The sequence below is a fragment of the Dicentrarchus labrax genome, unplaced genomic scaffold, assembly GCF_905237075.1.
Source record: "Dicentrarchus labrax unplaced genomic scaffold, dlabrax2021, whole genome shotgun sequence".
NCBI lineage: Eukaryota > Metazoa > Chordata > Actinopteri > Moronidae > Dicentrarchus > Dicentrarchus labrax.
The window spans coordinates 16,101,994-16,129,690 of NW_026136721.1; the positions used below are offsets into that span (position 1 = coordinate 16,101,994).

General features: G+C 38.7%; 1 protein-coding gene across 1 annotated transcript; it reads right to left on the bottom strand.

The window, feature by feature from the left end:
• Positions 1–14,282: 14,282 nt before the first annotated feature.
• Positions 14,283–27,343, bottom strand: cxcl12b (chemokine (C-X-C motif) ligand 12b (stromal cell-derived factor 1)). The gene is made up of 4 exons (XM_051385325.1): positions 27,161–27,343; positions 24,468–24,585; positions 19,207–19,290; positions 14,283–17,397 (listed from the first exon to the last, which is right to left on the bottom strand). Exons 1-4 carry the CDS (start codon positions 27,225–27,227, stop codon positions 17,358–17,360), a joined length of 309 nt encoding a protein of 102 aa, XP_051241285.1. The 5' UTR covers positions 27,228–27,343; the 3' UTR covers positions 14,283–17,357.
• Between the last annotated feature and the right edge of the window lie 354 nt (positions 27,344–27,697).

Genomic DNA, 27,697 nt, shown 5'->3' on the forward strand with positions numbered 1-27,697 from the left:
CCCCCCTGGTGACATTGGATAAAAAAAAAATAATGCATGGCCACGCATTAACTATATCGTTGCCACGAGATAGTTAATGCGTTGCCACTAGATAGTAACGCGTGGGCATGAGATAATTATTGCAGTCATTTCCATGCAGAGACTGTTGATTGTTAACAAGGACATCAGCATATTCCTAGCGTTTAGGTCCATGCATTTTGAGCAGCCGAATTAAGTGTCTCTTGCTAAGAATTACTCCATGCCTAACCGCAAGTGACTGAAGTATGTCATTGTAATTCATTCCTATATTAAAATAAAATGAAATTAATTCAAACTTGTCCATGTTAACAATCAACAGTCTCTGCATGGAAACGACTGCAATAATTATCTCGTGCCCACACATTATTTATTTTTTTATCCAATGTCACCAGGGGGGCTCCGTATATTAGTAATTCTGGTTTGAAAAATGTATTTTGAGTGTGACCAATAGAAATGATTTATGACTGCGTCTCAAACATATAGGCTATTGATGAATCTCTTTCATGTTTTGAGGGGAACTTTAAGTTGATATGGCGAACAGTTGCTTATTTACACATCCAGCAGTTGCAGAACATCATCATTCATTTGGAGTCATGTTTAACTTGCTGAATATAAGTCGACTATTCATTCTCTTTTAGCTCTTTCAGCTTTTTTATCTCCACCGACTCCTGGCTCTTGTGTTGCTATATGTTCACCAGCTAATAGCATGCTAACATCTCTTATAGTTAGCATTAAATGCAAAGTAGTACAGCTGAGGCTGGTAGGATGTCAGTCAGTTCAGTTGTGTTGTATTCATGGGTATTTATAAAGTAATCATTACCTGATGATTGATTAATATAGTATCTCTCAGGCAGTTCTCTAGTAAATCATCATTATCTACTATGTACTTCTGAGTTGTTACTGATTTGTTTCTCACTTGTTCCTTAGTAACTACTCACAATTCTGTGTACTGTATTGTAAAGTGTTACCAGATTTTTTTTTTCATGGGCCAAACTGCAGTCTGAACAGATGAGTTTTCAGTCTGTGATGAAAGATGTGTAGAGTTTCTGCTGTCCTGATGTCGATGGGGAGCTCGTCCATCATTGTGGAGCCAGGACAGCAAACAGTCTGGATTTTGTTGAGTGGTATCTGGGTCCTATTTGTAGTGAGGGAGTAGAAAGCTGGTTAGCAGTAGTACAGCATAGTGGACGGGTTGGGGTGTATGGTTTGACCATGTCCTGGATGGTCCGGAGCATAGCACAGGCACACCAGCCTGGAGTGACCTGCAGTAGGTGCAATATTAGCATGTATGAAAGTTTTTGCTAATCCATCCAATAGTGGTTGATATACAGTATTTGACTTGATAATCTGACTTCATTTGGACCCAACAAGCGAAACAACAAACATTGCCATCCTTTGAATCTGACATATGCTGAAACTTCCTCTTTTTCACTGTACTGTAGACCACTACAGTTAAGTACCATCACAGGGCTTTTCCTGGGTATGCAGCTCTTTGCTGTCTCTCTTAAAGCTGACAGTGAACAGTGACCAGCACTGAGCCTCAGGTGATCAGTCAGCTCAATCAGGAAAAATCACAAATACAACTGACAGGAATGTACAATGACGAATCACTTACATGCTCACTCATTACACATGAAGACAAATATACAGTTCTGCAGTGCATCTGTTACATGCTGTCAACAGAACCACCTCATTTCCCCTGAAAAGTCCTTGGAAACTGTGCTTTAATTTAATTTATAACAGCTTGGCTCTCTTTAGTCTTGAGATCTCTCCTTAACTGTCCATAATGGACTGACAGGGACCTAAACATGATGTATCTGCTGTCGGTGGATTTGAGCCTTTGTGTGAATAAAGTGGTTTTGCATTAACAGCAGGGTGCAGCACTCCTGGGGGGACACAGGAACAAAGGCTGCTGTGTAGGCAGGCAGTTTCTGTGAACTTGACTGTTTTCAGATCAAGGAGAGCAAAGTTAAGGTGCGTGCTCATGATATTTTAGTGCGCATAAACAACTGCCCCAGATTCTACGTGTTATTCTCCCGTGTTGGAATATAGTAAAGTTCACTGTGAATCCAAAAGTTTTGGGTTTCATGGGACTTTAATTAAATTTACAGATACTCATTTACCATTTAAGTTTTTTGCTTTCAGTATGCTTTGGGATGAATTGTAAACCACGTAATATTTATCAAAGAGCCAAAGATGACTCACAAGGTTCCCAGTATCTGATCTAGGAGCTATCTAGAATGTATTTGTTTACAGCAGCACTCAAATCTATTACACAGGATGGTTAAAACACACTATCGTCCTGTCAGAGATCTGTGGTTGTGACCCATGTTTTGTTTTTATGTGACCAGTGTGAAAATGTGCTCTTTCATTTCATCATCATTACTCTGAATTTGCTTGTAAAGGATACAAACTTCAAATACTGGCTTGATCAGTCCTTTCCATTGTTATATTAATTTAAAATATGTAGGCATGCATGTGCCAATCAGTATATTGAATAGTGATTAGTTTGTTATTTTTTTACATATCAGTTATTCACCGATGTTCTATCATCTTTGTGCATATTTTCCACAGTTGTGAAAATGTACAATGTTGCTCTATATCAGGTCCTGAATATGATTAACACATAACAGACGAGTGAGCATATAAAGATAATAAATGACAGACTATATGATAATGGCATAAGTCAGACCAGTAGTTGACTAAAGTTACTTTTATATTGTAAATTTGTCTCCTCGGGGGCTCTTGCCTAAAGAGCACCAAAATGTCCAGACACGGCCCGCACTCAGTGTGTTTGTGTCTGAGAAAACTCATCACATTATGTCAAAGCCAAAGTTTATTCAGCAATTATCCATAAACTCTGACTCTCTATGTACGTATATTTATATATTGTATAGACATGTAATAACAAAAAAAAAAAAAAAAGGAACATAATAACATCAATCCTGTTGTATTTGGTAATGATAAAATAATTTATCTTGTCTTATTAACATGTTAATATCTTTGAACTGGCTTCTCAAACTATTTATTTAAACAGCTTGTGTCAAGAATGCATACTTACTTTGGCACAGCAGCATGGCACGACTCTAAATAGTGCGCCAACTTGTCTCATGTCCTTTGGTGTACTTTACTCTGCTGTTCTTGCCCATTTTCATTTGAATCTCTGTTTACTTTGATGGTCTTTGTTTTTGACGTGTCCTAACTTTGTTGTTTTCATAAATAGTCCCACACATGGAAACAGTAATGTGTTGAGAAAAGCCATATTACCTCTAACAGCTTTTTTGCATAAAGGCATCACTAGTGAATTCTGTATTTCGATTCCTCACTTTTCTATGTTTCAGCTAGCCTTACAATTAGATATGATAACACAGATGCCAAGTTCTGTACTTCTCGCTTTGGTCGCTCATTAGTATTTTAACACAATTTTCTCTTTTTTGTGTCTAAACACAGCCTCTGTGTTGAGGCATTTTGCCCCACTACACTTTCATTCATACTGCAGCGTGTTTCTTGAATATACACAGCCTGCGTGTAGCTTGCTTTCTATTTCAGGCGTTTCAGTAGTTGCCAGACCAGATGCTAGCATTTGTTCCTGCTCATTTTAAAATGAATAATTACAAAGATAGCTAATCAAGACTAATGACTTTTTAACACAGAGTTCTCCCTCAGAGGTGATCACTCCCTCCTCCTCAGTCAACAGATAAAATGCGGCGTGAACGGTCATGCTCTGTTGACAGACATGTCAACAGAGATACTGAGGACTGGGCAGACACCCAACATATGGCTAACTGCCCTGTTGTGCTGGTGGTGATATGCTTAACAAACACAAGCATGCATACATATATACATAGACATCTACCCTACTCTTCCCACACAATGCCTGAAGACTCCTCATTTTGGACGAGACATGAATCAATGTGTAATTGGCCTGGGAAACAGCATTGGACAAAACAAGCATGACAGACAAGGGGTCAGAGCAACTAAAGGGAACTATGTCTATCTTTACTGCTTTTTAAATGACAATAAAATGCTGAAAAATTATATTATGTACATTTAAATTATAATCATGCTGATATATGCTAAGAACCTTCCACTATAATTCCACTCAGACATCCTGAATCCCCTGATACCTTTGGCCAATACAAACTACCTCTATACTTGCATCTGATGCTTCCCAGATACCACACTGAACCACTTGACTTGTGACAAGCATGGCAACACAGACTGGTTCAATCATCTGATAACTATATTTTGAGTATTTCCATGGAAACGGATGATTATTATTATATATATATATATATATATAGTCCCATCTGGGAACAAACTACTTGTTGGACTCTTATTTTGTCTTTGCTCACCATGCATGACTCTGATGCCATATTTCTCCAACAAAGAATGCACTGTTTTTGTGACTATGGCAGTTGTGACCCTAAATTCCCATCTCTCATTCAGATTTAGATCTTCATTTGCTGATCCCAACCTAATCTGGTCCTCCCTTGAATTTATCATAGTGCTGCATGTGTGGCGGCGGTGGGCTACGTCTAATGCTGTCTCTGTCTAGCCCCAGTGACGACCAGTGCTTAGAATTATGGATCTACCATATGTTTACAAGTGGCTATCAGACCATCTTGTGAAGACTGAATGAGGATTGTGGAAAGCACCACCAGTCTTTATTTTGGTTTAGTGGCCTCCTGTGGCCTTCTGAAATCCCCTTCAGACCAACCTTACCCCGCCTGCAATCTCTGGAGTATCTGATTGTCTGATAGTTGTTCTGTTTATATCCTGTGTTCTCTAAAAGGTACTTTGTTGTAAACCTGTGTTGTTGAAAGCACTTTATAAATAAATATGTATGTGAATCAGTTTATGCTCACAAACACGTACACACACATAAATGAAAAGGCACACCATGCAGATATATGTCGCATACATCAGAAATGAATTGCACACATACGGATTTACTTCTGTAGTCTTATTTACGCAGTCCAGTTTGAGGGTGATGCATGTTAGATTAGTCTTTGCTGTTGTTCAACAGATCATAATTGTTATAAGGAAGTTGATTGCAATGCCTGAAAGTAAGTATCACTGCCAGTGCATCTCAGAACCACACAGGTTTGGGAGAACATTTTGTCAATAATGTGAGACGACTCTGGTTGCTTTGTGTTGCTCAAATGACAATTCTAGTGACGATTGTATCTGACCAGTCAGTGATCTTCAGTGTTTACACCTTTTAGTATCGGCTCAGCTACCGTGGAACCTCGAACGAGGTGATACCACAAAATATACCAAGTACCAGGTACTATCCACAACTTTTGCCAGTGGAAACCCAAAAAAGGATGGCACCTTTGTTCTTCATCAACCAAAAGCAAAGAAAAATCAAGAGGGGTGGTAGTATTTGATTAGATTTTTTATTGACATTAGCGCGGACATGCCCTGAAACTCTCCCATGACTACTAGTGCGTACAAAACCCCCACTGGACAGTCATCTGTCCATTGCTCTCCATGCACTCAATAAAATCTCACACCAGTCCTCTCAGTGCACCCTGATGTTTAGCAGGGGAATAGTGTGTAGATTTGAAGTCACAGTGTGGTACTGAGAGATCAGCATGCGTTTGTCCTGGTTCACATCTATTATAAGTCTACTCATGGCTCCCTAAGGGAGGATTTAGCAGGGGAAAGCTAAACTATGCCACCCAAGGTAGTTTCACAACCTCTGACCTATGTGACATCCTTCTCTGGCTGTCAAATCATGTGACCTGTCTCACCACAGGAGGGAGTTACGGCTGAGTTCTTTCTCAGTGCAGCGTTTTATTGTACTTTCCCACCCATAGTGAGCACTTTGAGTTATTTGTTTACTAACTGCAAATTGATAAAAGTCTGCTCCCCAAAACTACACTGTAAAATAAGGCCTGTTGATTTTGCTCATGCACATATACTTTATGTAAATGTCTATGTGTGCACGCATATGGGTCCTTGTGGTCAACGAATAATGAGAAGAGGGATTTCCATGTTATGAATCATGTTGACCAACAGGACCAGTGGTCGATGTATTTCACTTGATGTCAGTTTAATGTCTATAATATAAAGCTGTCAACCCATCAGTTGAGATAAATTTTCTCATGATTGATGGAAGGGGAAAAAGCTCCGTTCTTATTTATAGTATTTCTTGGATGCCATGTAGGGAGGTGCCTCTGCATTGTTGACGTAAAGCCAAAAGACAACGTTGTTGCCAGAGAATATTTTCATAGAGTTTAACCCTCTATGGCTGTACCCTGTAGCCGGAGAGCTTATTGTCCAGTTGTGTATGAACATGAGATAGCAGCACTGTTTGACTTTTAGGTGTTGTGTTATTGGTTTCTCTTATTTATCTCCTATTAGTGCTGACATGGATGACAATGGTGCTAAAGCTAGTCATTGTGTGTGCTACCACTAACAGGCCTGCTATCTAGAGGTTTGAATCACTTTGCTGATTCAACTGAACTTTGTACAGTTCAGTTTGAAAGTTTGTAGTCACTATGTAGTTTGTCCACTTTTTTCCCCCTAAGCTAAGTGGTCACATCATCATTCAAATGCATTTCAGTGTGAACATGAGTAAGTTAATGCATCACTGAAGTTGAGCACTGTTTCTGGCTGCTTTCTGTTCAGTAGCACGTTCAGTCTGTTGTTAGCTCAAGATGTTATGTGCTGGCCGTTGCCTTCTTGGCTGCCAGCAAATCCTGGTGTATCAACCCATCCCACCTGCTCTTGTTCCTCTTTGGACTTATTGGCTCCAGAAATGAACAAAGACTGCACTGGCCAGTAAATGCAATCTTTAAGATGTACCCTATGATGGCATATACAAACGGTATATGTTTGACAGTTATTTTTTTAAATGCAACACATAAATAGCCTCTGATGGGGGCCTCTTAAACTTATATATGCAGGGAAATTTTCTTGTGGTGCCTTCACCATCATTTTTTTCAGCACATGCACACCTGGGGGCTGCCCTTTACAGCATCTTGGCCACTGACCAGCTGTGCTGTAATATATGGGGGTTAAGAGTATTGTTGATGAGGGAATGGAGAAGTGTCAGTGTGTTTCCCACCCACATTTCTCAGACAGTCTTGGGATTTGAACTGGTGACCTTACAGTTAACAAGCCTGCATCTCTAAATGTGATGCTACTGCTACCCTACCAGAGGAATCCATCCAATAGTTCTACTTCAACATTTGCACAATTCAGGTTCAAGTTCACATAGGAATAAGTCGAGATACGTCTGAATTCTTGGCAAAAACACAGAGTGACCCTGCCTCCTGTTGAGCCATGAGAATTTCTGTGCAGTGTCTACAACATCCAAAAATGAGAGTCTTGACATAAAACTAAGCCTATAATGCTGTGCTCAATGCTGAATTACACGTGTTGTATTTTGAATTGACATGATTAAATATCTGTTTCAGTTGCCTGCAAGTTATCTCCAATGGGAGTTTAGTTACATGTGTTTACATTTGGTTACATCCTTTGGTGTTTGTGTCCGGCCCATGTGTCCATTCACTGTATTTAACATCACACCTACAAAATGAGGCCATATGAGACAGAAACTTATGAAACACATATGAGGATTTCACTTTGCCCTTTTCCCAAGTAAAGCAAGTTCACGGTCTGGACACCATACTGGGTATGAGAAAAACTTAACCTCTCGAGGGTCAGCCAGGAAAGTCCAGTCCAATATAATCTGATGTCTTACTCCAATAACCACACTGAAAAGAAAATGTTGGGAGCTTGTTTGTCTTCTACTTTGGGCCAAAGCCTTAGAAACTGTGCAGGAGGGACCGAACTTGTCGTTACCTTGCTCAAGTTGCTGCTTTTACAGGAACTGACACACACATTTTGGTAACATTAGCATTCATTTATGTTGGCTTTAAACCAGATCTAAGTTGAGACCAAACCACTAAAAGCTTTGCCTCTAAAAAAATATTTCAAAAGAACATATACCTGCGGATTTTTGGACGGGGAATTTGGGTTTGGCAGAATAGATGTAATGTTGTATTTAGGTTTGTACAATATAAATTTTCTTAAAACAAGTAAAAGGATCCACCTGCTGAATGAAATATATGTTAGTTTTACTTTTGCAAAGATTAATTTTGAATATAGTGTAAAATATAAAGTGACCATGTTTTTTTCTAAATACTACTGCTTTTATACTTCCATCCCGCTGAACTCAAGATGGACATCGTTATGTTTGTTCTCCCCCAGCACGTTTTGTGATGGAGGACTTCCTAAAGCACCGTGGAGAAATTTCACACCGTCTCCTTCAGCACCAGATGTGTGAAAAAACTCAACAGATGACACGGCAGACAGTAAAAGCAATAATACACAGAGAATAATGGTAAACAATGAGGAGGTTGAGAGAAAGCAGTGGCCGTAACGTATGTTGTTTCAGACCTGGGGAGCGAATTATGATGTGCTTTAGAGAAATGTTGGCGGATTTGCCTGAACTCTGCTCTCCGTGGTTCATCAGACTTCAGAGAACTATCCTTTCAAAGGCACAGCTCTTAAATGCTCCTACGTGTTGTTACACTGTAAAAAATGTTGGTCATCAACCTAACATGCAAACTTCAGTCACATACTGACAGACAGGCCTTAATCCCTCAAATCGGTGAAAATGACCCATTTTATATGTAAACATGCTGCAGTCTAAGTGATGTTAGCTTGAAGATAAGGGGATACATTGAATTATTTTACATATGATTTATTATTAATTTTTTTTTTCACTGATCTAAAATAAATTATATTGTAAAAGGATATAAGAAATCTTACTGCTGATTAACCTGTGATGATGGCCTGTTAGTCATATATTAAAGTATTCAAATCATTTTTTAAAATTAAAAATAGAAATACTGCATGTCGTGCATTAAAAAGTCTCTAAAGTATAAGTATTAGTAGCACTAAGACTATACATGAAGTGTCAAAAGTAGAAGAGCATATATTTGTACTTCGGTACATGAGTACACATACTTGATATATGAATGATTCTTTTGTATTCACTAGCAACTCTATTAAACCACTGCTTATTAGGATTATTTTCTCATGTGGACCTATAAAATCCTTCTAGTTGAACCCTTAAAAGTTAATAAATTGTGAAACTTTGTGCCACATTTTACAGTGGAATCAGAGTGAATCAGTAGTAATTGTCTGCAGGGCATGCCTGCTCTTCAAAAGGAAATAGCTGGGAAGTCAGCTCTCCACTAAGTTAATGATGCTTGTCTGTTAAATACCAGCAGAGGAGTCTGATAGCCAGGCAACAAAGACACAGTCTGCCCGGTCCTGCATCACAGTGGAATGACTCATTAAATGGGGATCATTGCGATTCTTTTTGTACGTGACGTCTTCCAAAATGAGCCGTGAATGATGACATCCCCCCTTTTTTTCCTTCTCTCAGACTTTTTTCAGAAAAATGCTAATAAACAAAGACGTATTGCTTCCTATCCTCTGCTGTGGGACAATTAGGACTCATTGCTGATAAATGATAATGTTAATCTCTTTTTCTCTCTTTCTTTCCAACCTCTGCTGTGTCTTGTCTCTCATTCACATATAAGGGATGTGGCTGTGTGGAAACTGTGATCAACCTGTTTCCAATAGCGTTACCCCGATGACCCTTTTCTCCGCTGTAAGGTCAGGGAAACATTGAATGCTTGGCTGTGATGAATCTGAGGACATTCCAAACCCCCCCGAGCTATTTGCACTAATGCCTGTCGGTTTGATAGAGAAGTGTCTTGTGGGATATGTGGTTTCTGTGACAGCTGGAATTGTGAACTCTATCATCCCTATTTTTCTCCCTATAATGCCTTTGTCTCTGGCCTCTTTCATATGAAAAGAGTGATCACTGTGCAGCTCAAACCCTTTCTGTCTTTTTGAGACTGTTTTTGTTGTTGGCGATTGTTGATAGTCTGTGTGTTTAGGCTTGGAGTTGAATGTTTGTGGGGGGTAACTAGGGCTTGCATGTATGTGGAGGGGTCGCCACAGAGTCAGAGAGAGGAGGGACTCCAGGACATGTTGCTGAAGAGATCACAGAGTGGTCATCTTCTCGTCAGATATGCAGTCTTTTGCAGCTTCAGGGGGGGAGTTGTGTGCAGAATCTACAGGTGTATACAGCTGTATCACCAAGTACTCAGGTCTTTGTGTGTTGTGTGTGTGTGTGTGTGTGTGTGTGTGTGTGTGTGTGTGTGTGTGTGTGTGTGTGTTCACATTTCAGCACAGAGCCATGTTCACATATCCTGAGCAGGAAACATCATGTTAGTGTCTCCTTTTCCTCAATTTCTTTTCATACAGCGACTTTCTTCAGGAAACCGAAGAAATTACACTCAGATTGTGAGCCCGTCCCACTGACATCCTGCGCTGTCACTACCCCATCCACACACACACACACACACACACACACACACACACATTGCCCTGTGTGGTTTTGCAGCAACGTGTTTCCTATTAACTTCCATTCAGCCGGCTGGGTATTAAGTTGTTCAAAGATATACAGTTGAGAGCCTCAAATCACGCCGGATTACCCACAACCTCCAAGACCAAATCAGCCGGGCAATTTGTTGTCCAACCTGGTTATGTTCTCTGTCTCAGCTGATTTGAGTTGAAGGTTGCTGTGTGCTGAGTGAAGCACTGAGTTTTAATGTGGTTACTACTTGATTCAGTATGACAGATTCACAGAAAACATCTCTTCATGTTTGAGGTGTTTAGTTGACCGTTTAAAGTTTTTTATTCCTTGAATGTGGAGCCCTAATACAAGATAAATAAGTAAAAGGCCAAAAAGGTGAATTACTGTTTTGTACTGAATTTGTTTTTCTAGTTTCTTTGCAATTTTCCTTTATGTGACAAAAACCTGGAGAAATTAAGCATTTTCACACTTAACCACCACTTTGGTCCAGACTACAATATCTCAACACCTGTTGGATGAAAAGCAAGCAGACATTTCGTTTTGTTCATGACAAAATTAATGACATTCTCTTCATCCTCAGTTGTTCTTTGTGTTTGGAGCTAATTAGCAAATGTTAGCAGACTTAAACGCTAAACCAGGGGTCTCTCGAGGGCACCGGGCAGCCCACTAGTAGCCTATGAGGTACCCATAGAGGATGTTCTTGTAATCTCACTCTCAAATAGTTTTGGTACAAATAGGTCCCATTGTGTAAAACATTTAAATACGTTACTGATGACATATATTGAACTAGCCTTAACTATGGATGCTTTCCTGTCTTTTCTTTCTGCAGTTGGCTTTAGGTGGTCCTCACTCTGAAAAAGGTTTTGAACTAAACTAAGATGGTGGTTAACATGGTAAACATTACCTGCTAAACATCAGCATGCCAGCATTAGCATTTAGCTCCAAGCACCACTGTGGCTAAGCCTCAGCCTCACAGTACATCTAGCATGACTGTAGACACTTAGTCTTGGCAACTCAAACTGTAGTTTTTGTTATTTCCATGTTGGCTTCATTTGCCAGACATGTAGGTTGCCTTTTGGTTATAACACACTCAACCATATGAATACTCTTTATTCATTGGATTCACAAACTCTCAGTTTTTGAGAGTTTAAGTTTAAGATTTATAAGATTGAAATTAGATTTTTAATGAAAGATGAATCAATGACACATCATGTGACTGATCAGCCAAAGAGTTCCCGCAAGTTGGATGGTGAACTTTATACAGTTTGCATGTTGGCATAATGTTAGGCTGACTAAGACACACACAGTATGGTCTATTGTACTGTGTAGTATAATAAGTGTGTAGAATGCAGTGCGCGCCATCAAATATCATTCACTGTCTCCTTGAACTGTGTGTGAGGTCCAGTTTTCCCTGCACCATTTGTGTCAACATTTACTCTGCTGCTTCATCTGTTGATACGTCTCTTCATCAGTCTGTGCTTTTATTGTTCTCGGTTGGACAGTGTACATCTGATTCAGACTCTAATTTGCCCACTGGAGTTATTTTATTAGTCACAAATGGCTTGTAATGTTTTATCTAGTTTTATTACAAATATTTCACACACTGACCTGAAGCCTCTTTCTTACTGTAAAAACCTCTAAATTGCTCTGTTGAACTTGATCAGAGCAATGTGTCAGTAAAAATACAGATTAATAAACATTCTGTACATATGTCAGCCACCTCCATCATGGCCGGGTCTCAGCTGAGTAAGCACAGTATAGAAATCCCATAATAATTTCTGCATGTGCCCAAAAGGCCCAAACATGCAACTCTCACCCTACAAACCACTTGGTCTGCGTCCAAACCATGTCTCATGTTCCTCGTATATATCTACACACAGGGTCAGAGGTAAGAGCTGTACCATGAAATTAATCCGCTCTACATGGTTCCACTTTATTAGAGCTGACAGCTATATAAAACTACACAGACTCCCTGGTGCTGAGGACGAGTAATGAACCAGCACAAACGAATACTTTTTAAAAACCCCAGGTGTTAAAATATCAGACAGGGATGTTAATGGGCATTACATGTGCGTTTCCTCTTTACCCCTTTTACTGGAAGGAGATTTGCTGAATAGGTTTCAGTTCTAAGGTGGAAAATGTCAAGCGATAGTCCTGTTGAATTATTCATCTAGCCTAGGAATGGTTGTTCCTATGCAATGCAAGATTGTTTGCATGAGGTTTTGGCCTTGTGATGCTTTTCTGTTTGAACCGGTTTATTTTGGAGAACCTGCAGCAGGAAGTCTGGTCTTCTGTAATTCATTTCTCTCTGTGGAAAGAGAGGTTGCATGGTCTGTAGGACAACTTATTCCACCTGTCTGAGGTGTGGTGCAGTCACTTTTTATTACTATCAAAGATAGTAAGTAACTCCTCATGACAGTTCTTTAAAGAGAGACATTTCTCAGCACTTCTGCTAGAAATTTTTAAGGTATTGCTCTTCAACCAAATGACTCCCTGTAATGTAAAATAGATCGCTCATACTGCTGAACCCACTAAGAATCAACACTTGACTCTACAGATATGTGTCTTTTACAAGTTCTTAGCTCAGTTTTTCAAGCCTCCATATAGCAACCCTGTTTCCTAGACGTTACATATACTATTAATTTGTTACCAGGATTATCTCAGTGCCAATGTTTTTTTTCTAATTAAGTAAATACTACATTTTTGTAATGCCTGGAAATCAGGGAGACAGTCATGGTGGATGGTAGAAAACACATGAGTTTGACCCAAGAAACTGGGATTTGCATAGGACCAAAAACACACTGGTTAAGATTAGGGAAAGATTGTGGTCATGGTTACATATTAATAAGCTAAATATGCCCTATCTCATGATTAAAGTCACTTACAGAGTACAGAGTTTTTCTGTATTTGACTAAGACCACAATCTTCCCTGAATGTAACCAAGTGCTTTGAGTGCCTAAAACAACCAAACAGTAATCATGCTGTATCTGTACAAGCAGATATGGTTTTTGTCTGGAAAACAAATGAAATATGTTGTCACTGACCATTTTACAGGAATGATCAGTATGAAGAAAAAATCTTCTAAATTAAAAGACAAAAGACGTTGTTTGTCCACACTCTCTAGAAGGATGCATAGATGCACAAGTTTTCTGACCTAATGCCCTATTGGCAGGACGACATCCTTTGACTGTCTGCCTTCCACTGTTGAAATAATAATTTGTTTTATGATGTGGCTTTATGATATTTTGAGACTAAGGTTAAGGTCTGATTAGGTTGAGACACAAAAATGACTTTTACAGAAACATTGTGGTTTGGGTTGAAATTACATCTTTGTTAAGTTTTTGGGACCTTCATCGTCATGGTTACAATAATACGTAAAGTGATTTTGTTTTGTTGACCCATCCATCTACCTTAAACAGACTATGACCACTAGAATATGAACTTAAACCTCAACATTTTGTGACTCAAGTCATTTAAAATGTTTCCTCATTATTTTGATAATTACGTTTCTCCCAACATGTATTTGCTGTCGCAAATTTATTGCATATACATGTAAGTTATAGCAGACAGGGTTGACTCGTATAAGGAGTTGGAGGAACAAGTTAAAGCTAAAGGAAAAGTGAATGCTGGCCAGAAACTCAACTCTAATGGGATGCTCATGTTGCTCCATGCCTGCTGGATGTGTTAGGCATTTGTTTGCCAACAGGCCATCCGTAACAACTGGGTAAGCCGATAGTCTATCCAGGATGTTTTTCTGTACTTTTAGTTTGAAACCTCTCTGCCCCCCCTTACAGTCAGATATCACTTGATGTAGCTTTACATAAATTAAAAGGTCAAATACAGACATGTATAACTGATTTTGTCTCATATGACTTTATTGAAGAAGGGTTTGAGTATCATAGCTAAAATACTGCCTCTTGGTTTACAAACAGTGACAATACAGAGAGCAATACTCTAATACATCTCATGTATATGAAGTGTATGTGTCCAAAGCTGCCTCAAAAGAAGTTATTTCACATTGTCTGGGGGTCCAAAGTAGAACACATGCACTTGTATTCATTTGTTAACACAGTAATGGTAATGAATGTGAACCTGAATGTGTGCCTGGTCCAAGAATACACACAAACCTTCTGTAAAAGCTCTATTTGCACGATGATAAAGGAGTCTATGTATTTGTCTAGATTGTTTCCACAGGGGGCACAGTACTAAACAAAAAAGCAAGTCTGATTAATATAACAAATTAATTATCATAAGACAGTAATGAAACAAATGCTGCTGAGAGATTGTTTAATAAAATTTTACCACAGGTAATGCAGTATATTTTCCCTGTTAGTGAGATAATTATCACATTATACATTAGAAAGTTTACTGAAGTATCAAGATGTAGCTCTCTCTCTCTCTCTCTCTCTCTCTCTCTCTCTCTCTCTCTCTCTGTACAGATATATATATATATATATAAGCTAATTTGGGAATGGATGGCGGTTTCAGTTCATTTGGAAATTGGAATGTTTTAGGTTGTTTAGCAATGTTTTTAAACAAATTAGTATAATAATATAAAATTAATGTCTATTAACTTCTATTACATTAATGGGAAATGGATTACACTTACAGGATTATTGCAACATTAGCTGCAAATTGATATGATTATCACCTGTAATCAGGCACTCAGCAAATAGACCATGTAAAACCCAACAAAGACCATAACAATGACCACAAGCACCAGACTTCTATTACAGTTTAGGGAAGAAAAAAACAGCCTCTAATTTTTCGGCATGGCAGCAGTCGAGCGAAATTGAAAAGAAAGCCCGTGGGGTGCTGGGAGTGTCCAGATTGAAAGCACATGTTGGTCGCTTGGATCTGAACTCAAAGGTTTTGTTCTGGCTCAGTGGCTCTATTGACACATCATACATCAATCTCAGTAAAACTCTATAAAAACTGTGTTCGACGGGGACAACTAGTTGGCTGAGCTGAATAGTTTCCTGACTCATGTAACACAATGACAGCAGCTTTTGTTTTCAATCACTATGTGTTGGACAGGTTTTTATTCAGTTCATCTTTGTTACATCTCAGATTGGTTGATAAGGAAACAGAATGGACCGAACACCAAACCAGAAAGACGATATTTGATTTGTTTGGCTGATTTTCCACATTGCAAAAAAAAAAAAAAAAATAGTGTTTTAATCCTTTGGTAAAGGAATGAGTTGCATATTGTGTCTAACATATTTGCAAACAAACCATTACATATATGTGAAATATTGCATGAAACCTTAAAAATGAAGTTTAATACTGTTTCTCGCATTTTCGACTAGTCTTCATTTAGTAGCTACTGCCTACTGTACATTGCATTAAAAAAAAATTTAGTAAGATTATACACAATATAAAAATAAAACAATTACATTTAAAAAAAAAAACACATCTGATAATAAAGTGGCTCAAATATTTATAAAAAAGGATAATCAAAACTATATATTTTTTTGCCACCATGAACAATCCCTTTGTGACATTTATCATTCAGCTGTTTTATGAGACAATTTATTAGCTTTTTATTCCTACCAAGGACAGGTGTTGGTATGGAAATACTGCAGTTGATTGCTTTATTGATATGCATGAGATATATATATATTACCTAGTCCCTTTGAAATTAATAATTATGATGATTCTCTTCTACCTTTTTCTAACAATATATGAAAGAGGGAATCATGCTTGTTCACAGGTTTCTTCATGTTTTACTGTATAAATATTTGGTCTCTATTTACTGATCAATCAGTAAGAAAGCTGCATTGATCAATGTTTGAATCCACTTCTTTATGGTCGTTATCAGTACAGTATGGCCTAAGCACAACATCAGCTTTCCATTTAATATTTTATATCAGCGCTTTAAATATTGTGTGACAAGTAAAAACATAACTGTGTTTCATTTAAGATATAAAGGTCACACCCCATCTTAAATCTTGCATATAATAAACAGTGAAGTATAATTATGTCCATGGCTCTGACCCCTTATACTGAATATATAGCACCATAAGATCAGTGCTTGACTCTTAGCAGTGTGTGTGAGCTTCCATCTGTTTTGTTCCTGATGGTGCAGGAAGCTTGAATACATTTCAAGATACTGTTGTAGCATGGCCTGCCCTGATTGGTCAGTGCTTGTGACCCCATTGGCCAGCCTCTCTGTGTCTGGCCCATGAGCCCTCCTGGAGTAATGCCAAATTCACCTCACATGAGAAAAAGTTTTCACATTTAAAGTTTGTAACACCACCATCCCAAATACTAGTTCTGAATGAATGTAAGAGTTTTCTCTTTTCAAAGACCGTTAAAAAGGAAGTAAGTGTGCTGCTATAAATATAACTGATCATTTTCACTTTTCCATTTCTTCTGTTTGACAAACCCCATTTGGGCTATTTAGACAGAACCTGCCAACAAATTCCTCCAAGGAGGCTTGTGGGAGTGTTTCAGCAGCTCAAATTTAGAGTTAATTTGACAGAAAGTGAATGTAGCATTACCCACAAAGCCTTGTGTGTGAGACAGGAAGCCCAAATTGTTCGTTTATAGCGATGTGATATCAGAAAATACTGTATACAGACACACAGTCAGAGTTAGTTCATGTGAAGCACATTCAAATGCACACACACACACACACACACACACGTATATCTGACATCAGCATGCGTTGCATCAATCCAGTGGTATAATTGCACTTGGTGCGAACAGGGAGAGTTGGGGGTGACTGCGTGGGTGTCCAGGGGGATTGGTGGCGGTGCTGGGGACTGCATGGTTTGGCGGTGAAGTGCTGGTTCTGCAAGCGGTCCAGAGAGGTGGACAGGTACATACAGCGTGTTTACATACATCCATAGCAGTGATAGGGAGGTATACAGGTTCAACTCGGGGATGCCAGGTCTGGCGACATACAAGTCTTCCCTTGTTTTTAGTTTTTCTTGTTATTGCGTCTTCTGTTTTTCTTCACCCTGGAGAGAGATTCAGAGGGATTTGTTAGCCATTGTCTTTATATCTCTATATGTTTTTATAAAAAATCAAGTTTGATGATCAATGATATATAAACATGGATGTCCTGCAGTTTAAAGAGCAAATGTATATTAAGAGCACACAAATGTCATCTGATACTGGTTAGTCTGGCCAACTAGTAACTTTAATTTAATTATGGTCCTAATATTTCCACTTTTACTCCCCAACATCCTCCCGACAACTCGTGTGAAGGACATTCCTGGGTACATAATCCAGACCGCAAAAACTCTTTAAAAAAGATAATTGGAAAAAAATGGTAGCATATAAATTAAATTTCTAGGACACAGCATTGGTACTGTAAGTTATTTCTAACAGAAGATATGAATGTGTTGCTGGGCACAGTTGAAAACTGCTGTTTTTGAACATGTTAGGGGCCTCAGGTGTTGGCAAACAGCTCTGATAGGAACATCATAACATATAAATGTGATTTATGTTTAACTGTAACTGAACATCGAAAATGGTGATTCTGACAAAAAGCAGTCACGCTATAAGAAACGCCACACACACACACACACACACACACACACACACACACACACACACACACACACACACACACACACACACACGTAAGTGTATTAACAGTATGCATTCTTGGCTATTTCTCTTATATCTAACGGCACTGTAACACAGGATTTTGGTGTGAACAGGAGTTTTTATACATTCTCCATTAATTCATGACTCCTATAATGACCACTTAAACTGTGCAAACACACTTAAAACACTGAACTATCTTCCCACGCTGAACTCTATAAGTGCAGTTGTGGTAATTTGTCTGTACATAAACCTTACTGAATAAGCTCAAAATACCTGCTGGAAGGGCTTAAAACAAGGCTGCTTCTCATTGGACACAATGGACATTTTTCTTTATACGATGTGATATTCTCTTCTTTACAGTACATGCTGTAGTGCTGAGAAACACAGTAGACAGAATATGAAAAGTCATTGTTTAACAGTCTGATGGACTATTTACTGCTGTGCCACATGCCAGCCTCAATGAACTGTGATACCTCTAAGAATAAGACCACATTTTAAATTAAAAAAAAAAAACTGTATTAATGCTAACACAGTGAAAAATGTATCGTAAATCTTCAGAAATTACTCTAGTTGTTTGTTTTCACATTGTGCTTAGAGTGTTTATGGTATTTTAAGAAGCATGCAGCCTGGCGATAATCACTGCCAGACATGTTAGGAACAATTTTATGAGGAATGCACACATTTTAACTGCATAGCTCATTAAAAACTGAATGAGCTGCTGCACTTTTTACTATGAGTAGCTTTCACCCACAATGTTACTCCCCAACCGGTACAACTCTGTCACTGATGTGCAATTAGTGATGATAATTATGGAAAATGCTTCTTAGGAATAAAAAAAAAGTCGAGTGTATTAGCTATTGTGAGTGAGCTGAGGGGGTAAAAATGATGAACATTTGACTATGCTGCAGTCTTGTCTGAAGTCTCAGACACATACCTATGAGAAACAAGGAAGCAGACACAACAGTGGCAGATTTATCACTATTTTTACTGGATGCTAATTATTTCACAGATAATAACTCAGCTGCTTACATCAACCACATCAGTGATTTCAGAGATGAATTGTCAGCAGGAAACTGAGAAATGGTCTTTTGTAACGATGGTTAATTTCTTCTTTGTAAGATCTTAACTCAGTGCAGAAGAGAGATTTATTTCATTTCTGTCAGCGCTACTTGTGTCTGCACAAAGCGAGAGAGAGAAGACGTTTTTTTTCTTACTTGTTAATGGCATTCTTTAAGTACTGCTGCAGCCACTTGGTCTCTGGGTTGATGCAAACTTCCCTGTTGTTCTTCAGCTTGGCACTGTCGGAGAAAAAAAGCAGAATTTGAGGGATTAGACACCACGCTCTGAGTATTTCTGCTAAAATGTCTGAGTGGATGAGATTTGCCGACTTTTTGAGACTCACCAGATCATATTTGCTTTTATCATTTCTACAGAGATAGAGAGGATGCAATGTACTTTAGTCTAACCCAAACTCACATGTAATAAATCAGGTTCAAGGACGTGTACTGGAGAATATTTTCACCTCGGGTCTTTCTTTGTAGCCAAACATCCGGTGATGGTGTACAGTACAGAGATGGTATCTAGTTTATTAGCTGTGTGGTCAACCAAACTGCAGCAAGACCTTTCAGTAACCTCAAGGAAATGTGACTGACATTTTAATTAACTTAAACCTTAAAACCTTAAAGAAGCTCATTCAAGTTCCTTTGTTGGTTCTCTTGGTTTCCATTTTAGGCATTTTCTTCAGTGAGCTTAAGTTTTGCCCCTTGATAACTCCCCGTATTACAACAAAAAGAACTAAAACTACCAATCAAAGGTGCTTCTTTTTTATTTTAAAAGATTATAGACCCTACTCTCTCTAAAGATTATTGATAATACAACATGAAAAAAGGGACAATCATCTATTTAAGTTTTGGAACTGCAGGTCCCATAATGCTCTACAGGAAATATTATGTTGCAGTGCATGCAGTAAGTTAGCTGTTGCCTCAACTTGAACTCTGTTTATTTTTAGCCTACATTTATAATTGTATTCTAGCAATTTTGGCACCATTTAATGTTTGCTGATTTAGCTATGTGCAGTTCATGTTTACAATGTACTCATGGAGCTACAAATAACTGTCACTGTATTACTGTGTGATGATTTTCATGATGGACATAAAATATGACATCCTCAGAAAGTGTAAGTCTCACTGAATCTCAAAAGATTTGTGATCATATCTTTATGTTCAGATTTGACAGAGTTGTGACTCTGCGATGGACTGGTACCTTTCACCTCTCACCCTCACACCCTGTCTTTGCCTCACATGATGTCTCTCCCTCCTCACTTCAGCTCTCCCTCAGTTGCCTGGTGCCTCACAGTTTAAGGACTTCTGTTCCAAAGCATACTGTACAGTGATTTCCCAACACCCAGAAAGCCAGCAATTTCAATTCCTGTCAGTACCCTGTGAATCAACTTGTAGAAACATGGAACTTTCTTGATAGAAATAATCCATCAAACTATCACCTTAAAAACTTTAACTTAAAATAAAGGTGACAAATCTTTCTCTGTGGTGGATTACTTTTATCAAGCAAGTTTTAACTCTCTGCAAGTTGATGCATAAAATGCTGGAATTCATGGAAAAGAATGGTTTCTTGAAATGTAGGTAAATTAACTAAAAACCCTAGGTATCCTGTTATTTGGATAATGGTGGGCAGAAATGTACAACATAAGCAATTTGCAGTTATTAAACCTAAACACACAAACCGCTGGTATGGTCTTTTCAGCCTAAAGGCGCCATAAGTAACATTTATAATTCCCCAAAGACTATAAAGATTTGTAATACTGTAATGTTTGGGAGGTGATATTGTTTGAAAAGATAATGCTCTAAAGATATATCTTTAACTTAAGCCCAATAAATCCCAATAACATAATTTATTTTTTATGAAAGTTCACTTCAACAAAAACTCAACATAATCTCAAAAACCCCACAGAACATCTTGTAACACATCCCAGTTAAAACCAGAGGATTACTACTTCTAACAAGCTGTCACCTTAATGTCCGGAGTATAAATCGCACTAACATCAGCTAACCTGAATTATTTTTTAACCCAGAAGTAACCCAAATTCCTTTGTTAGTGCATATCATAAAATATAATAAAAATATCTGGTCCGACGCTAATATCTGATATAGTTTATGAGGGTTGAGCTCAGAAACACCTCAGCTAAGCTCTAAAAACCTCAGCACATCCTACGACACATCCAAGCTGAAAACCGGAGGATTACTGCACATAACAGGCCGTCACCCTCCGGCCGGTGGTGAAAAATCACAGCTCTCTGTTTCCACTCAGGGACAGCTGGAGAGGAGGCTCACAATGCCGATCACACTGTATTGTACACACTACACTGCATCACATCACAACATCTTAACTCATAGTTTGATGTAGAATTTGTATGGGAGAGCATTTTGATAAATCTCACATCACTGGAAATCTGCTTCAATCATGTAAATTATTAATAGACATTTTATTCATGATTGTTTAATTGTATGTATGTTTAATTCTGATTTGTGGCATATTTTGTGTTATATGTTGTTCATCTAGTAACTTCTGCCTATTTTGTCCAGAACACTCTTGGAAATGAGAATTTTAATCTCAGTGAGGCTAGGGATAAAATAAAGGTAGAAAAGTGGCAATTATATATTTTTTAATTCTCTATAATTATTTGATTTGAATAAGTAAATAAAAATGATTTGTTTTTTGAATCATTATTTTTAATATTTTTTGTTCCTCCTTTAATATATTTTTGTCATATCTTTGTGATGGACCTTTTGTGAGATTACTGAAAACAGTGTTGGATTTCACAACTCTAAAGACTGATTGTGTTGATTGATGGATGATATTTGTAGTATAAGGAGCTGTGGGGATTCCAGTATTATCCAACTGTATGATGAACAGTCTGCGGCCACAGAGTGTGTGTGTTCTGGCCTGTTGATGGAGAGCTGAGCCAAATATTTATGAGAGAATTTGTTCCATTATCAGAGACTGTTGGGTGAGTTTCAGATCTGTTGGGTTGAAAAGGGGGCAGGCAGCGGGGTCTGGCCCCTTCCGAACATGTGGTTCTCACACCTCGGTGGCAAAAGTTCATGTATGAGAGTTAACAACTCAAGAGGTGTCTCACCTCACTGCTCCTATTTCTCCTCCCTCCATCTCTCCATCACACAACTCTGCAAATTAAACACATTCCTCTTTGCCTCTTCACTGCTTTCTGATTCAATTTGAACCGCCACTCTCTCCTCCACCCCTGCTACCCCATTAATATTCCACCCCCCCTATTCCTCACCCCATTTAGATGCACACACGAGCAAATGAGCAAATGGCCCCTAAACTTAAAAGAGCAGCTCAGGAGCATCAATCCGAGCATCAGCCCCAAATCCCTCAAACTAACATGTGAGTCAGGAGGCCAAACAGCTCAGCAACTGGATCTGTGTTTGCTTTTCCTCCAGGGATGTCCCCTTCTTCCCCTCCTCTTTTATTACATTAGAGGGTGGCCAGCTCATCCGCTTGGGAGCCCTCTGCTGTTTTGATGTGTGTCCCTTCATCCTGTTTATCTGTCTGCTTGTCTGGATGACCAACCGAGAGCCTAAACCCTAATTGACTTGGCTGGAATTTGAGGGCCGGAGTTCCACAAGCAGCAGGTAGTAATTACTTCACAGCAAGTTAATACCAACAGCATGCTGGGACGGGTGTGGGGAGGTAGGATGAGGGCGTATGGTGGGACACGGGGGGGAGGTGGCGTGGAAAGAGGGTGTATAGTGTTACTAGCTTTCTTTCATCTGCCTAAATAGAGATATCGGAGCAACTCTGCGGGCTCCTCGTCTCAGTGACTCCTCTGGCAGTTTTCTGAGGGGAGGTTAGCGGGAGTTTGAATCCTGGCCGGAGTGCAGTGTGTCCTCTCTGACCTTTTGCCATTCACTCACCCCTTCTAACAGTCACCAGCCCCTCCTCTCTTTTTGGCAGAAGCCCCATGGCCTTTTATCCTTTTGGCTGTGAGGCTTCTGTCATCCTGTTTTCTATTGCAAACAAATGAATGAGGCTCTTTAGTTAATGTGTTCCAGACCAGTGACATTATACTCTGTGTTACTGGGCAGTTTGAGGTGGGAAATAAAAAACGTGGATAAGGGACACATGGGGTCAGCAGAAATACAAAGGTAATCGCTTTGACCCTTAATTATTGCTTCCTTTGCAAAACATGACTGGACCCTTCGAGCTCCAGCCGTCACCGCTTTCCTTTTTCTGAGAGGATCGTGTTGTTTTAAACTCAGGCTTCTCATTAAGGAAAGAATAGAAGGATATTAACACTATACTTCACACATTCACTCCCAATATATCTACACTGTACATTTTTATTTTATAAACCATTTTATTATGTATAAAAAGTAAACATTTAAACAGTTAGGATAATGAAGCACCTATAACAAATAATATTGGATTGGATGTCTTGTGACACAATGCACATATGTTTTTATTTTGAAGCAAGATTGCACACATTTTAAAGTGAAGCTACTGATTATTTGTACTTGCTGTTTAAAATCTTGTGAGTATATAGTTTTTTAAAATGTTTTCTAAATAAAAATTCAGATTCTTGTTGGATGCTATTTTCATCATCATAATTTGTATAGGCCCAAGACTATAACGGCATTATTTCATATATGTAGAACTAAATTACTTGCAATTGAATTTTTTTTTCTTTACTTCAGACATACAACCTCCGCTCCACCATGGAGACTAGATACCTCTTTAGTATTTTCCTTTAAGCACATTTTTTATTGTATGGTACATCCCCACAAATTGCATTGCTAAAGATTATCTGCATCAAAAAGTGCACTGTTGACTATAAAAATATTTCGTACCATGAGGTGGAATAATTGTAAAAATGTCACATTACAGCTTTCACATTATTTTTCCTGGTGAATAAAACAACTGATTTCCACACATGATGCTTATGCCGAGTTTACGCAATATATAATTTCATCAGGCTAATTATCCGCTCATTGACCTTTTGTGTGTGTGTGTGTGTGTGTGTGTTTTAAACTATCTTCCTAATTAAACTTGCTATTATTGGTGTTATTAATGATGCCTGATAAAATGTAGTTTGGAGACCATACTCAGTGATTATTCCTTGTAAAAGATCTTGTCATGTGTGACACCTTGTTGCTCATAAGTCATGTAGTTTGCAAACCACTATGACTCCAAAGCTCCAAAGTTATGTAGTGTGACCACAGTAGAGAAGGGTTTTGAGGTACTGCTGAGAGCACTGAGCATGGACCCAAAAATCTGCCACAAATCAGGCTGCCTTCAGTTACAAAAACACTGACCATCACAGTCATTAAAATAAATAACATAATTTCCATAATACACATGACAAAATCCTTTAAACAATGCACATCAGGAAATACATTTCAAGTTAGTCACCACAGTAATTTCGCGCTCATTTACTTACATGACTTGGAAGGGGCAGTTGGGTGTGTGGAGGAATTTGAGCTCTTTGATGGACCGCTGAGGAACCGTGCTGAGAGTGGAACGACACCAGCACCGCTCTACCAGACTGATGGGCTTGGCTGCAAACACACAAGATGGAAAATTACAAATTAAGTTCACTGTCAGTGAAAGAAAAATTGACTACAATTATAGGACACTCATGGTGATTTCAGCTGTTCAGCATACTTACAAATACACTGGACAGTTTTATTAAGTTATGTTCAGTCATTTTTTATAAAGTTTTTTGCTCTCTGTAATTTGCACATAATGAACTCAATTATTTTAATAATTATACTGTTCAAAGGCAGATAAAGTGACTGATATGGTTAACTGCCAAAAATGTTCTTTGAAACAATTTCAACATTTCATTGTTCATTAAACAGAGCACGGGTCATTCTAGTTCATATGAGGATTTAAAAATGTACATCAACTTAAATTAAAATCCAAATTCAAACACAGTAGCTTCAACTTAATTTCAGTTGTGATTAAATGCATCACTTCCCTCAGTGGACAAATTAAAAGCATGTTTAATCTACTGTAACAAGTCCTTACAAAGCATGGCAATGTATGAGTTTACCTGCGATTGCTCTGAACAACATGTTCATTAAAAAGAGATTAGCCCTTTTATGACCACTGTCACACACACACACACACACACACACACACATGCAGAATTTGAGCTTTTCACTCCCAGGCCATTCATCCCAGCCACTCTAATGCAGGAGGGCCCTCAACATTCAATTTCCAATATTTGCCTCTTTTATGAAGGAGCACTCAGCGGCTCAGACGTCCTCTGTGGAAATCACCTCGAGTACATTCTTAAAATGATTACAAATCACCCCTGTGCCTCCATGGAGGCTTGTGGGGGCCCAGAGGACCACAGATGCACAATAATAACTTCAACTACATGCAATTACAAACTGATTGTAGTTTTGAAAATTTGCAGTTTGCAGATTTTCCAAAGAAATGATGATGGTTATAAAAATGTCAGAGAAAGGATGAAGAGAAACACTCTAATAGCCTTGATGCTGTGGAGTGCTTTACTCAATATATTACATGCACATGGTTTCAAAGAAAAAATGCTTCATTGAGGCTGCAGAGTGCGTCAAAAAATCATAAAAGGTCACAGAGCAGATGCTGACTTTGCAGAAACTTTGCAAATTACCACTTCCTGCTCTGATAAACACAGAAATTACTAAATCAAGTGCATCTCGTGTAGCTTACAGACCTTTGTTTTGGGTTCAACATATCCCTATTGATATGCATGTTTATAGTGCAACACCAAATGTCCTGCCACAAATGGCTAAATCCTCAGTAATATCAGCCTAATGATTCACACCCATTCAGGGTCTTTTCTCATGCAAACTAAAGGATCATTATGCAGCACGCAGCACCGGGGCCATGAGTGAGCTTCAACTGCTATCACCACCGCATTGTTTATCCCTAATTAGAAACTAATTAAAAGAAAGCAAAGGGAAAAAACAAATACACACATTTAGACCAGACTCTTTAATATGCAATCAGGGGTCTTACTGGGGCCGAAACAACAAGCTTAGCATAACGCAGGCCAGGCGACTCAACGCCCCGGCTTGTCTCCTACCAAGGCTAACATGTGGGAGATTAATGTGGGGTCACTGTGGGAACTGCACCACTCCTGTGGTACCCCGAATGATTTGAATTCAAAATAGTGAATATAATAATTACTGAAACATTTTGCAACCTGGTTCATTGATCATTAAAGAAGTTAACAAAATGTGAGAGTTTACTATTAATATGTTGTAATTTAACTTCTATACCAGTAATCTAGGGCTAATATAATACTTTTTATTAATGATTAATCTACTGATTATTTTCTCAATTAATTGTTTTGGCCTATGCAATCACACACATTTTCCCCCAGAACCCAAGCTGAATCTGAATCTTCAAGTTGCTGTGATGAACAGTCCAAACTCCAAAAATATTCAGTTTGCTGTCACAGAGAAGTAACAAAATCAGCACAAATTCATCTTTGAAAAGACAAAAAGTGTTACATTTTGGCACTTTTCCTTAAAGAAAAGCTTAAACAATCAATCGATTCTGAACTGGTGGTGGTCAACTAATCAAGTAATCGACTAATAGTTAAACTTTCTTTGGTTATCATTTAGTCAACATGGATAAATGGTGGATCATTTTGTATTAAAAGTATGTTCCCTGGTACCTATTTTTCCATGTCTGAAAAACACGAGATGTAACAAAACAAACAAGTGCAACAAGGGATTTGTCAAAAAGAGATCTTTCTTTGTTCTTCAACTAATGAAACTCATCAAGTATAAACATTCAGGCAAATTAAACCTGACAAAGAACTATCAACAATATCCCATGTTTTGGTCATGAAAAAGTTATAACAAAAAGTCAAAATAAATCTTCATTTAGATTCAAGACATTCACTTGATCTTCTAATACAGACTGAATCCAGAAATGTGTCATAACACTATTCTTACACAGCCAATATTACAAATAATCCAAATGATAGAAGCCTTAACATCCAGACTACATGCAACAAAATCCCTAATCTCATGCAGCTACATTTAAGACAAAAATGAATCAATACCCTCAAAAACAGTCTCTCTGAATCATTCTCTGAACTATTCCCCCCCAACCCTCTCTTGGACTCACCGTTGGAGGTTGGTACATGTGTGGCCACGGCCAGGAGAGCCGTCAGAGTCAGCAGTTTGACATCCATGGTGGTGGTGGTGGGCTAACAGGCTGCAGGAGGGCTGCTCTCTCTCTCTATATAACTCTCTCTGCTACAATCCAGGACACAACTGTGACCGCCAGCTCTGCTCTGCGCTGTGTTAAATCTTCAGATGGAAGAGAGAGAGAGACACACAGGGAGAGTGAGGAGGGAGGAAGGGAGGGAGGGAGGGAGAGGGTCCCACTTTCTCAGGAAGGAGGGAGGAGGGGGGGGTCCCAGCATGAGAGGAGAGGAGGTGAGAGGAGGGGAGGGGTGGAGAAAGAGGGAGAAGCAACCAGTCAGTAGAGACTTCCTCGATTGTAAATGTGCTGGCTGGGAATCAAGGAGAAAGTCTGGAGGGAATTCTCTCTTTTTCTCTCTTTTCACTGGTTTCTATCCATTTTCCACTTGTTCCATTTTTCTCCCTTTCTCTGTTAGTATTGTTCTTTGGTTTATTCCATCTTTATTTCCTTGTCTTT

Bases quoted from the DNA above. Each gene is read 5' to 3' on its own strand.
- cxcl12b (XM_051385325.1), bottom strand. From the start codon at position 27,227: ATGGATGTCAAACTGCTGACTCTGACGGCTCTCCTGGCCGTGGCCACA. The intron at 24,586-27,160 runs GTGAGTCCAAGA...GTGTGTTTGCAG, and splicing joins ACATGTACCAACCTCCAACG to CCAAGCCCATCAGTCTGGTA. The intron at 17,398-19,206 runs GTAAGAAAAAAA...ATCTCTCTCCAG, and splicing joins TTAAAGAATGCCATTAACAA to GGTGAAGAAAAACAGAAGAC.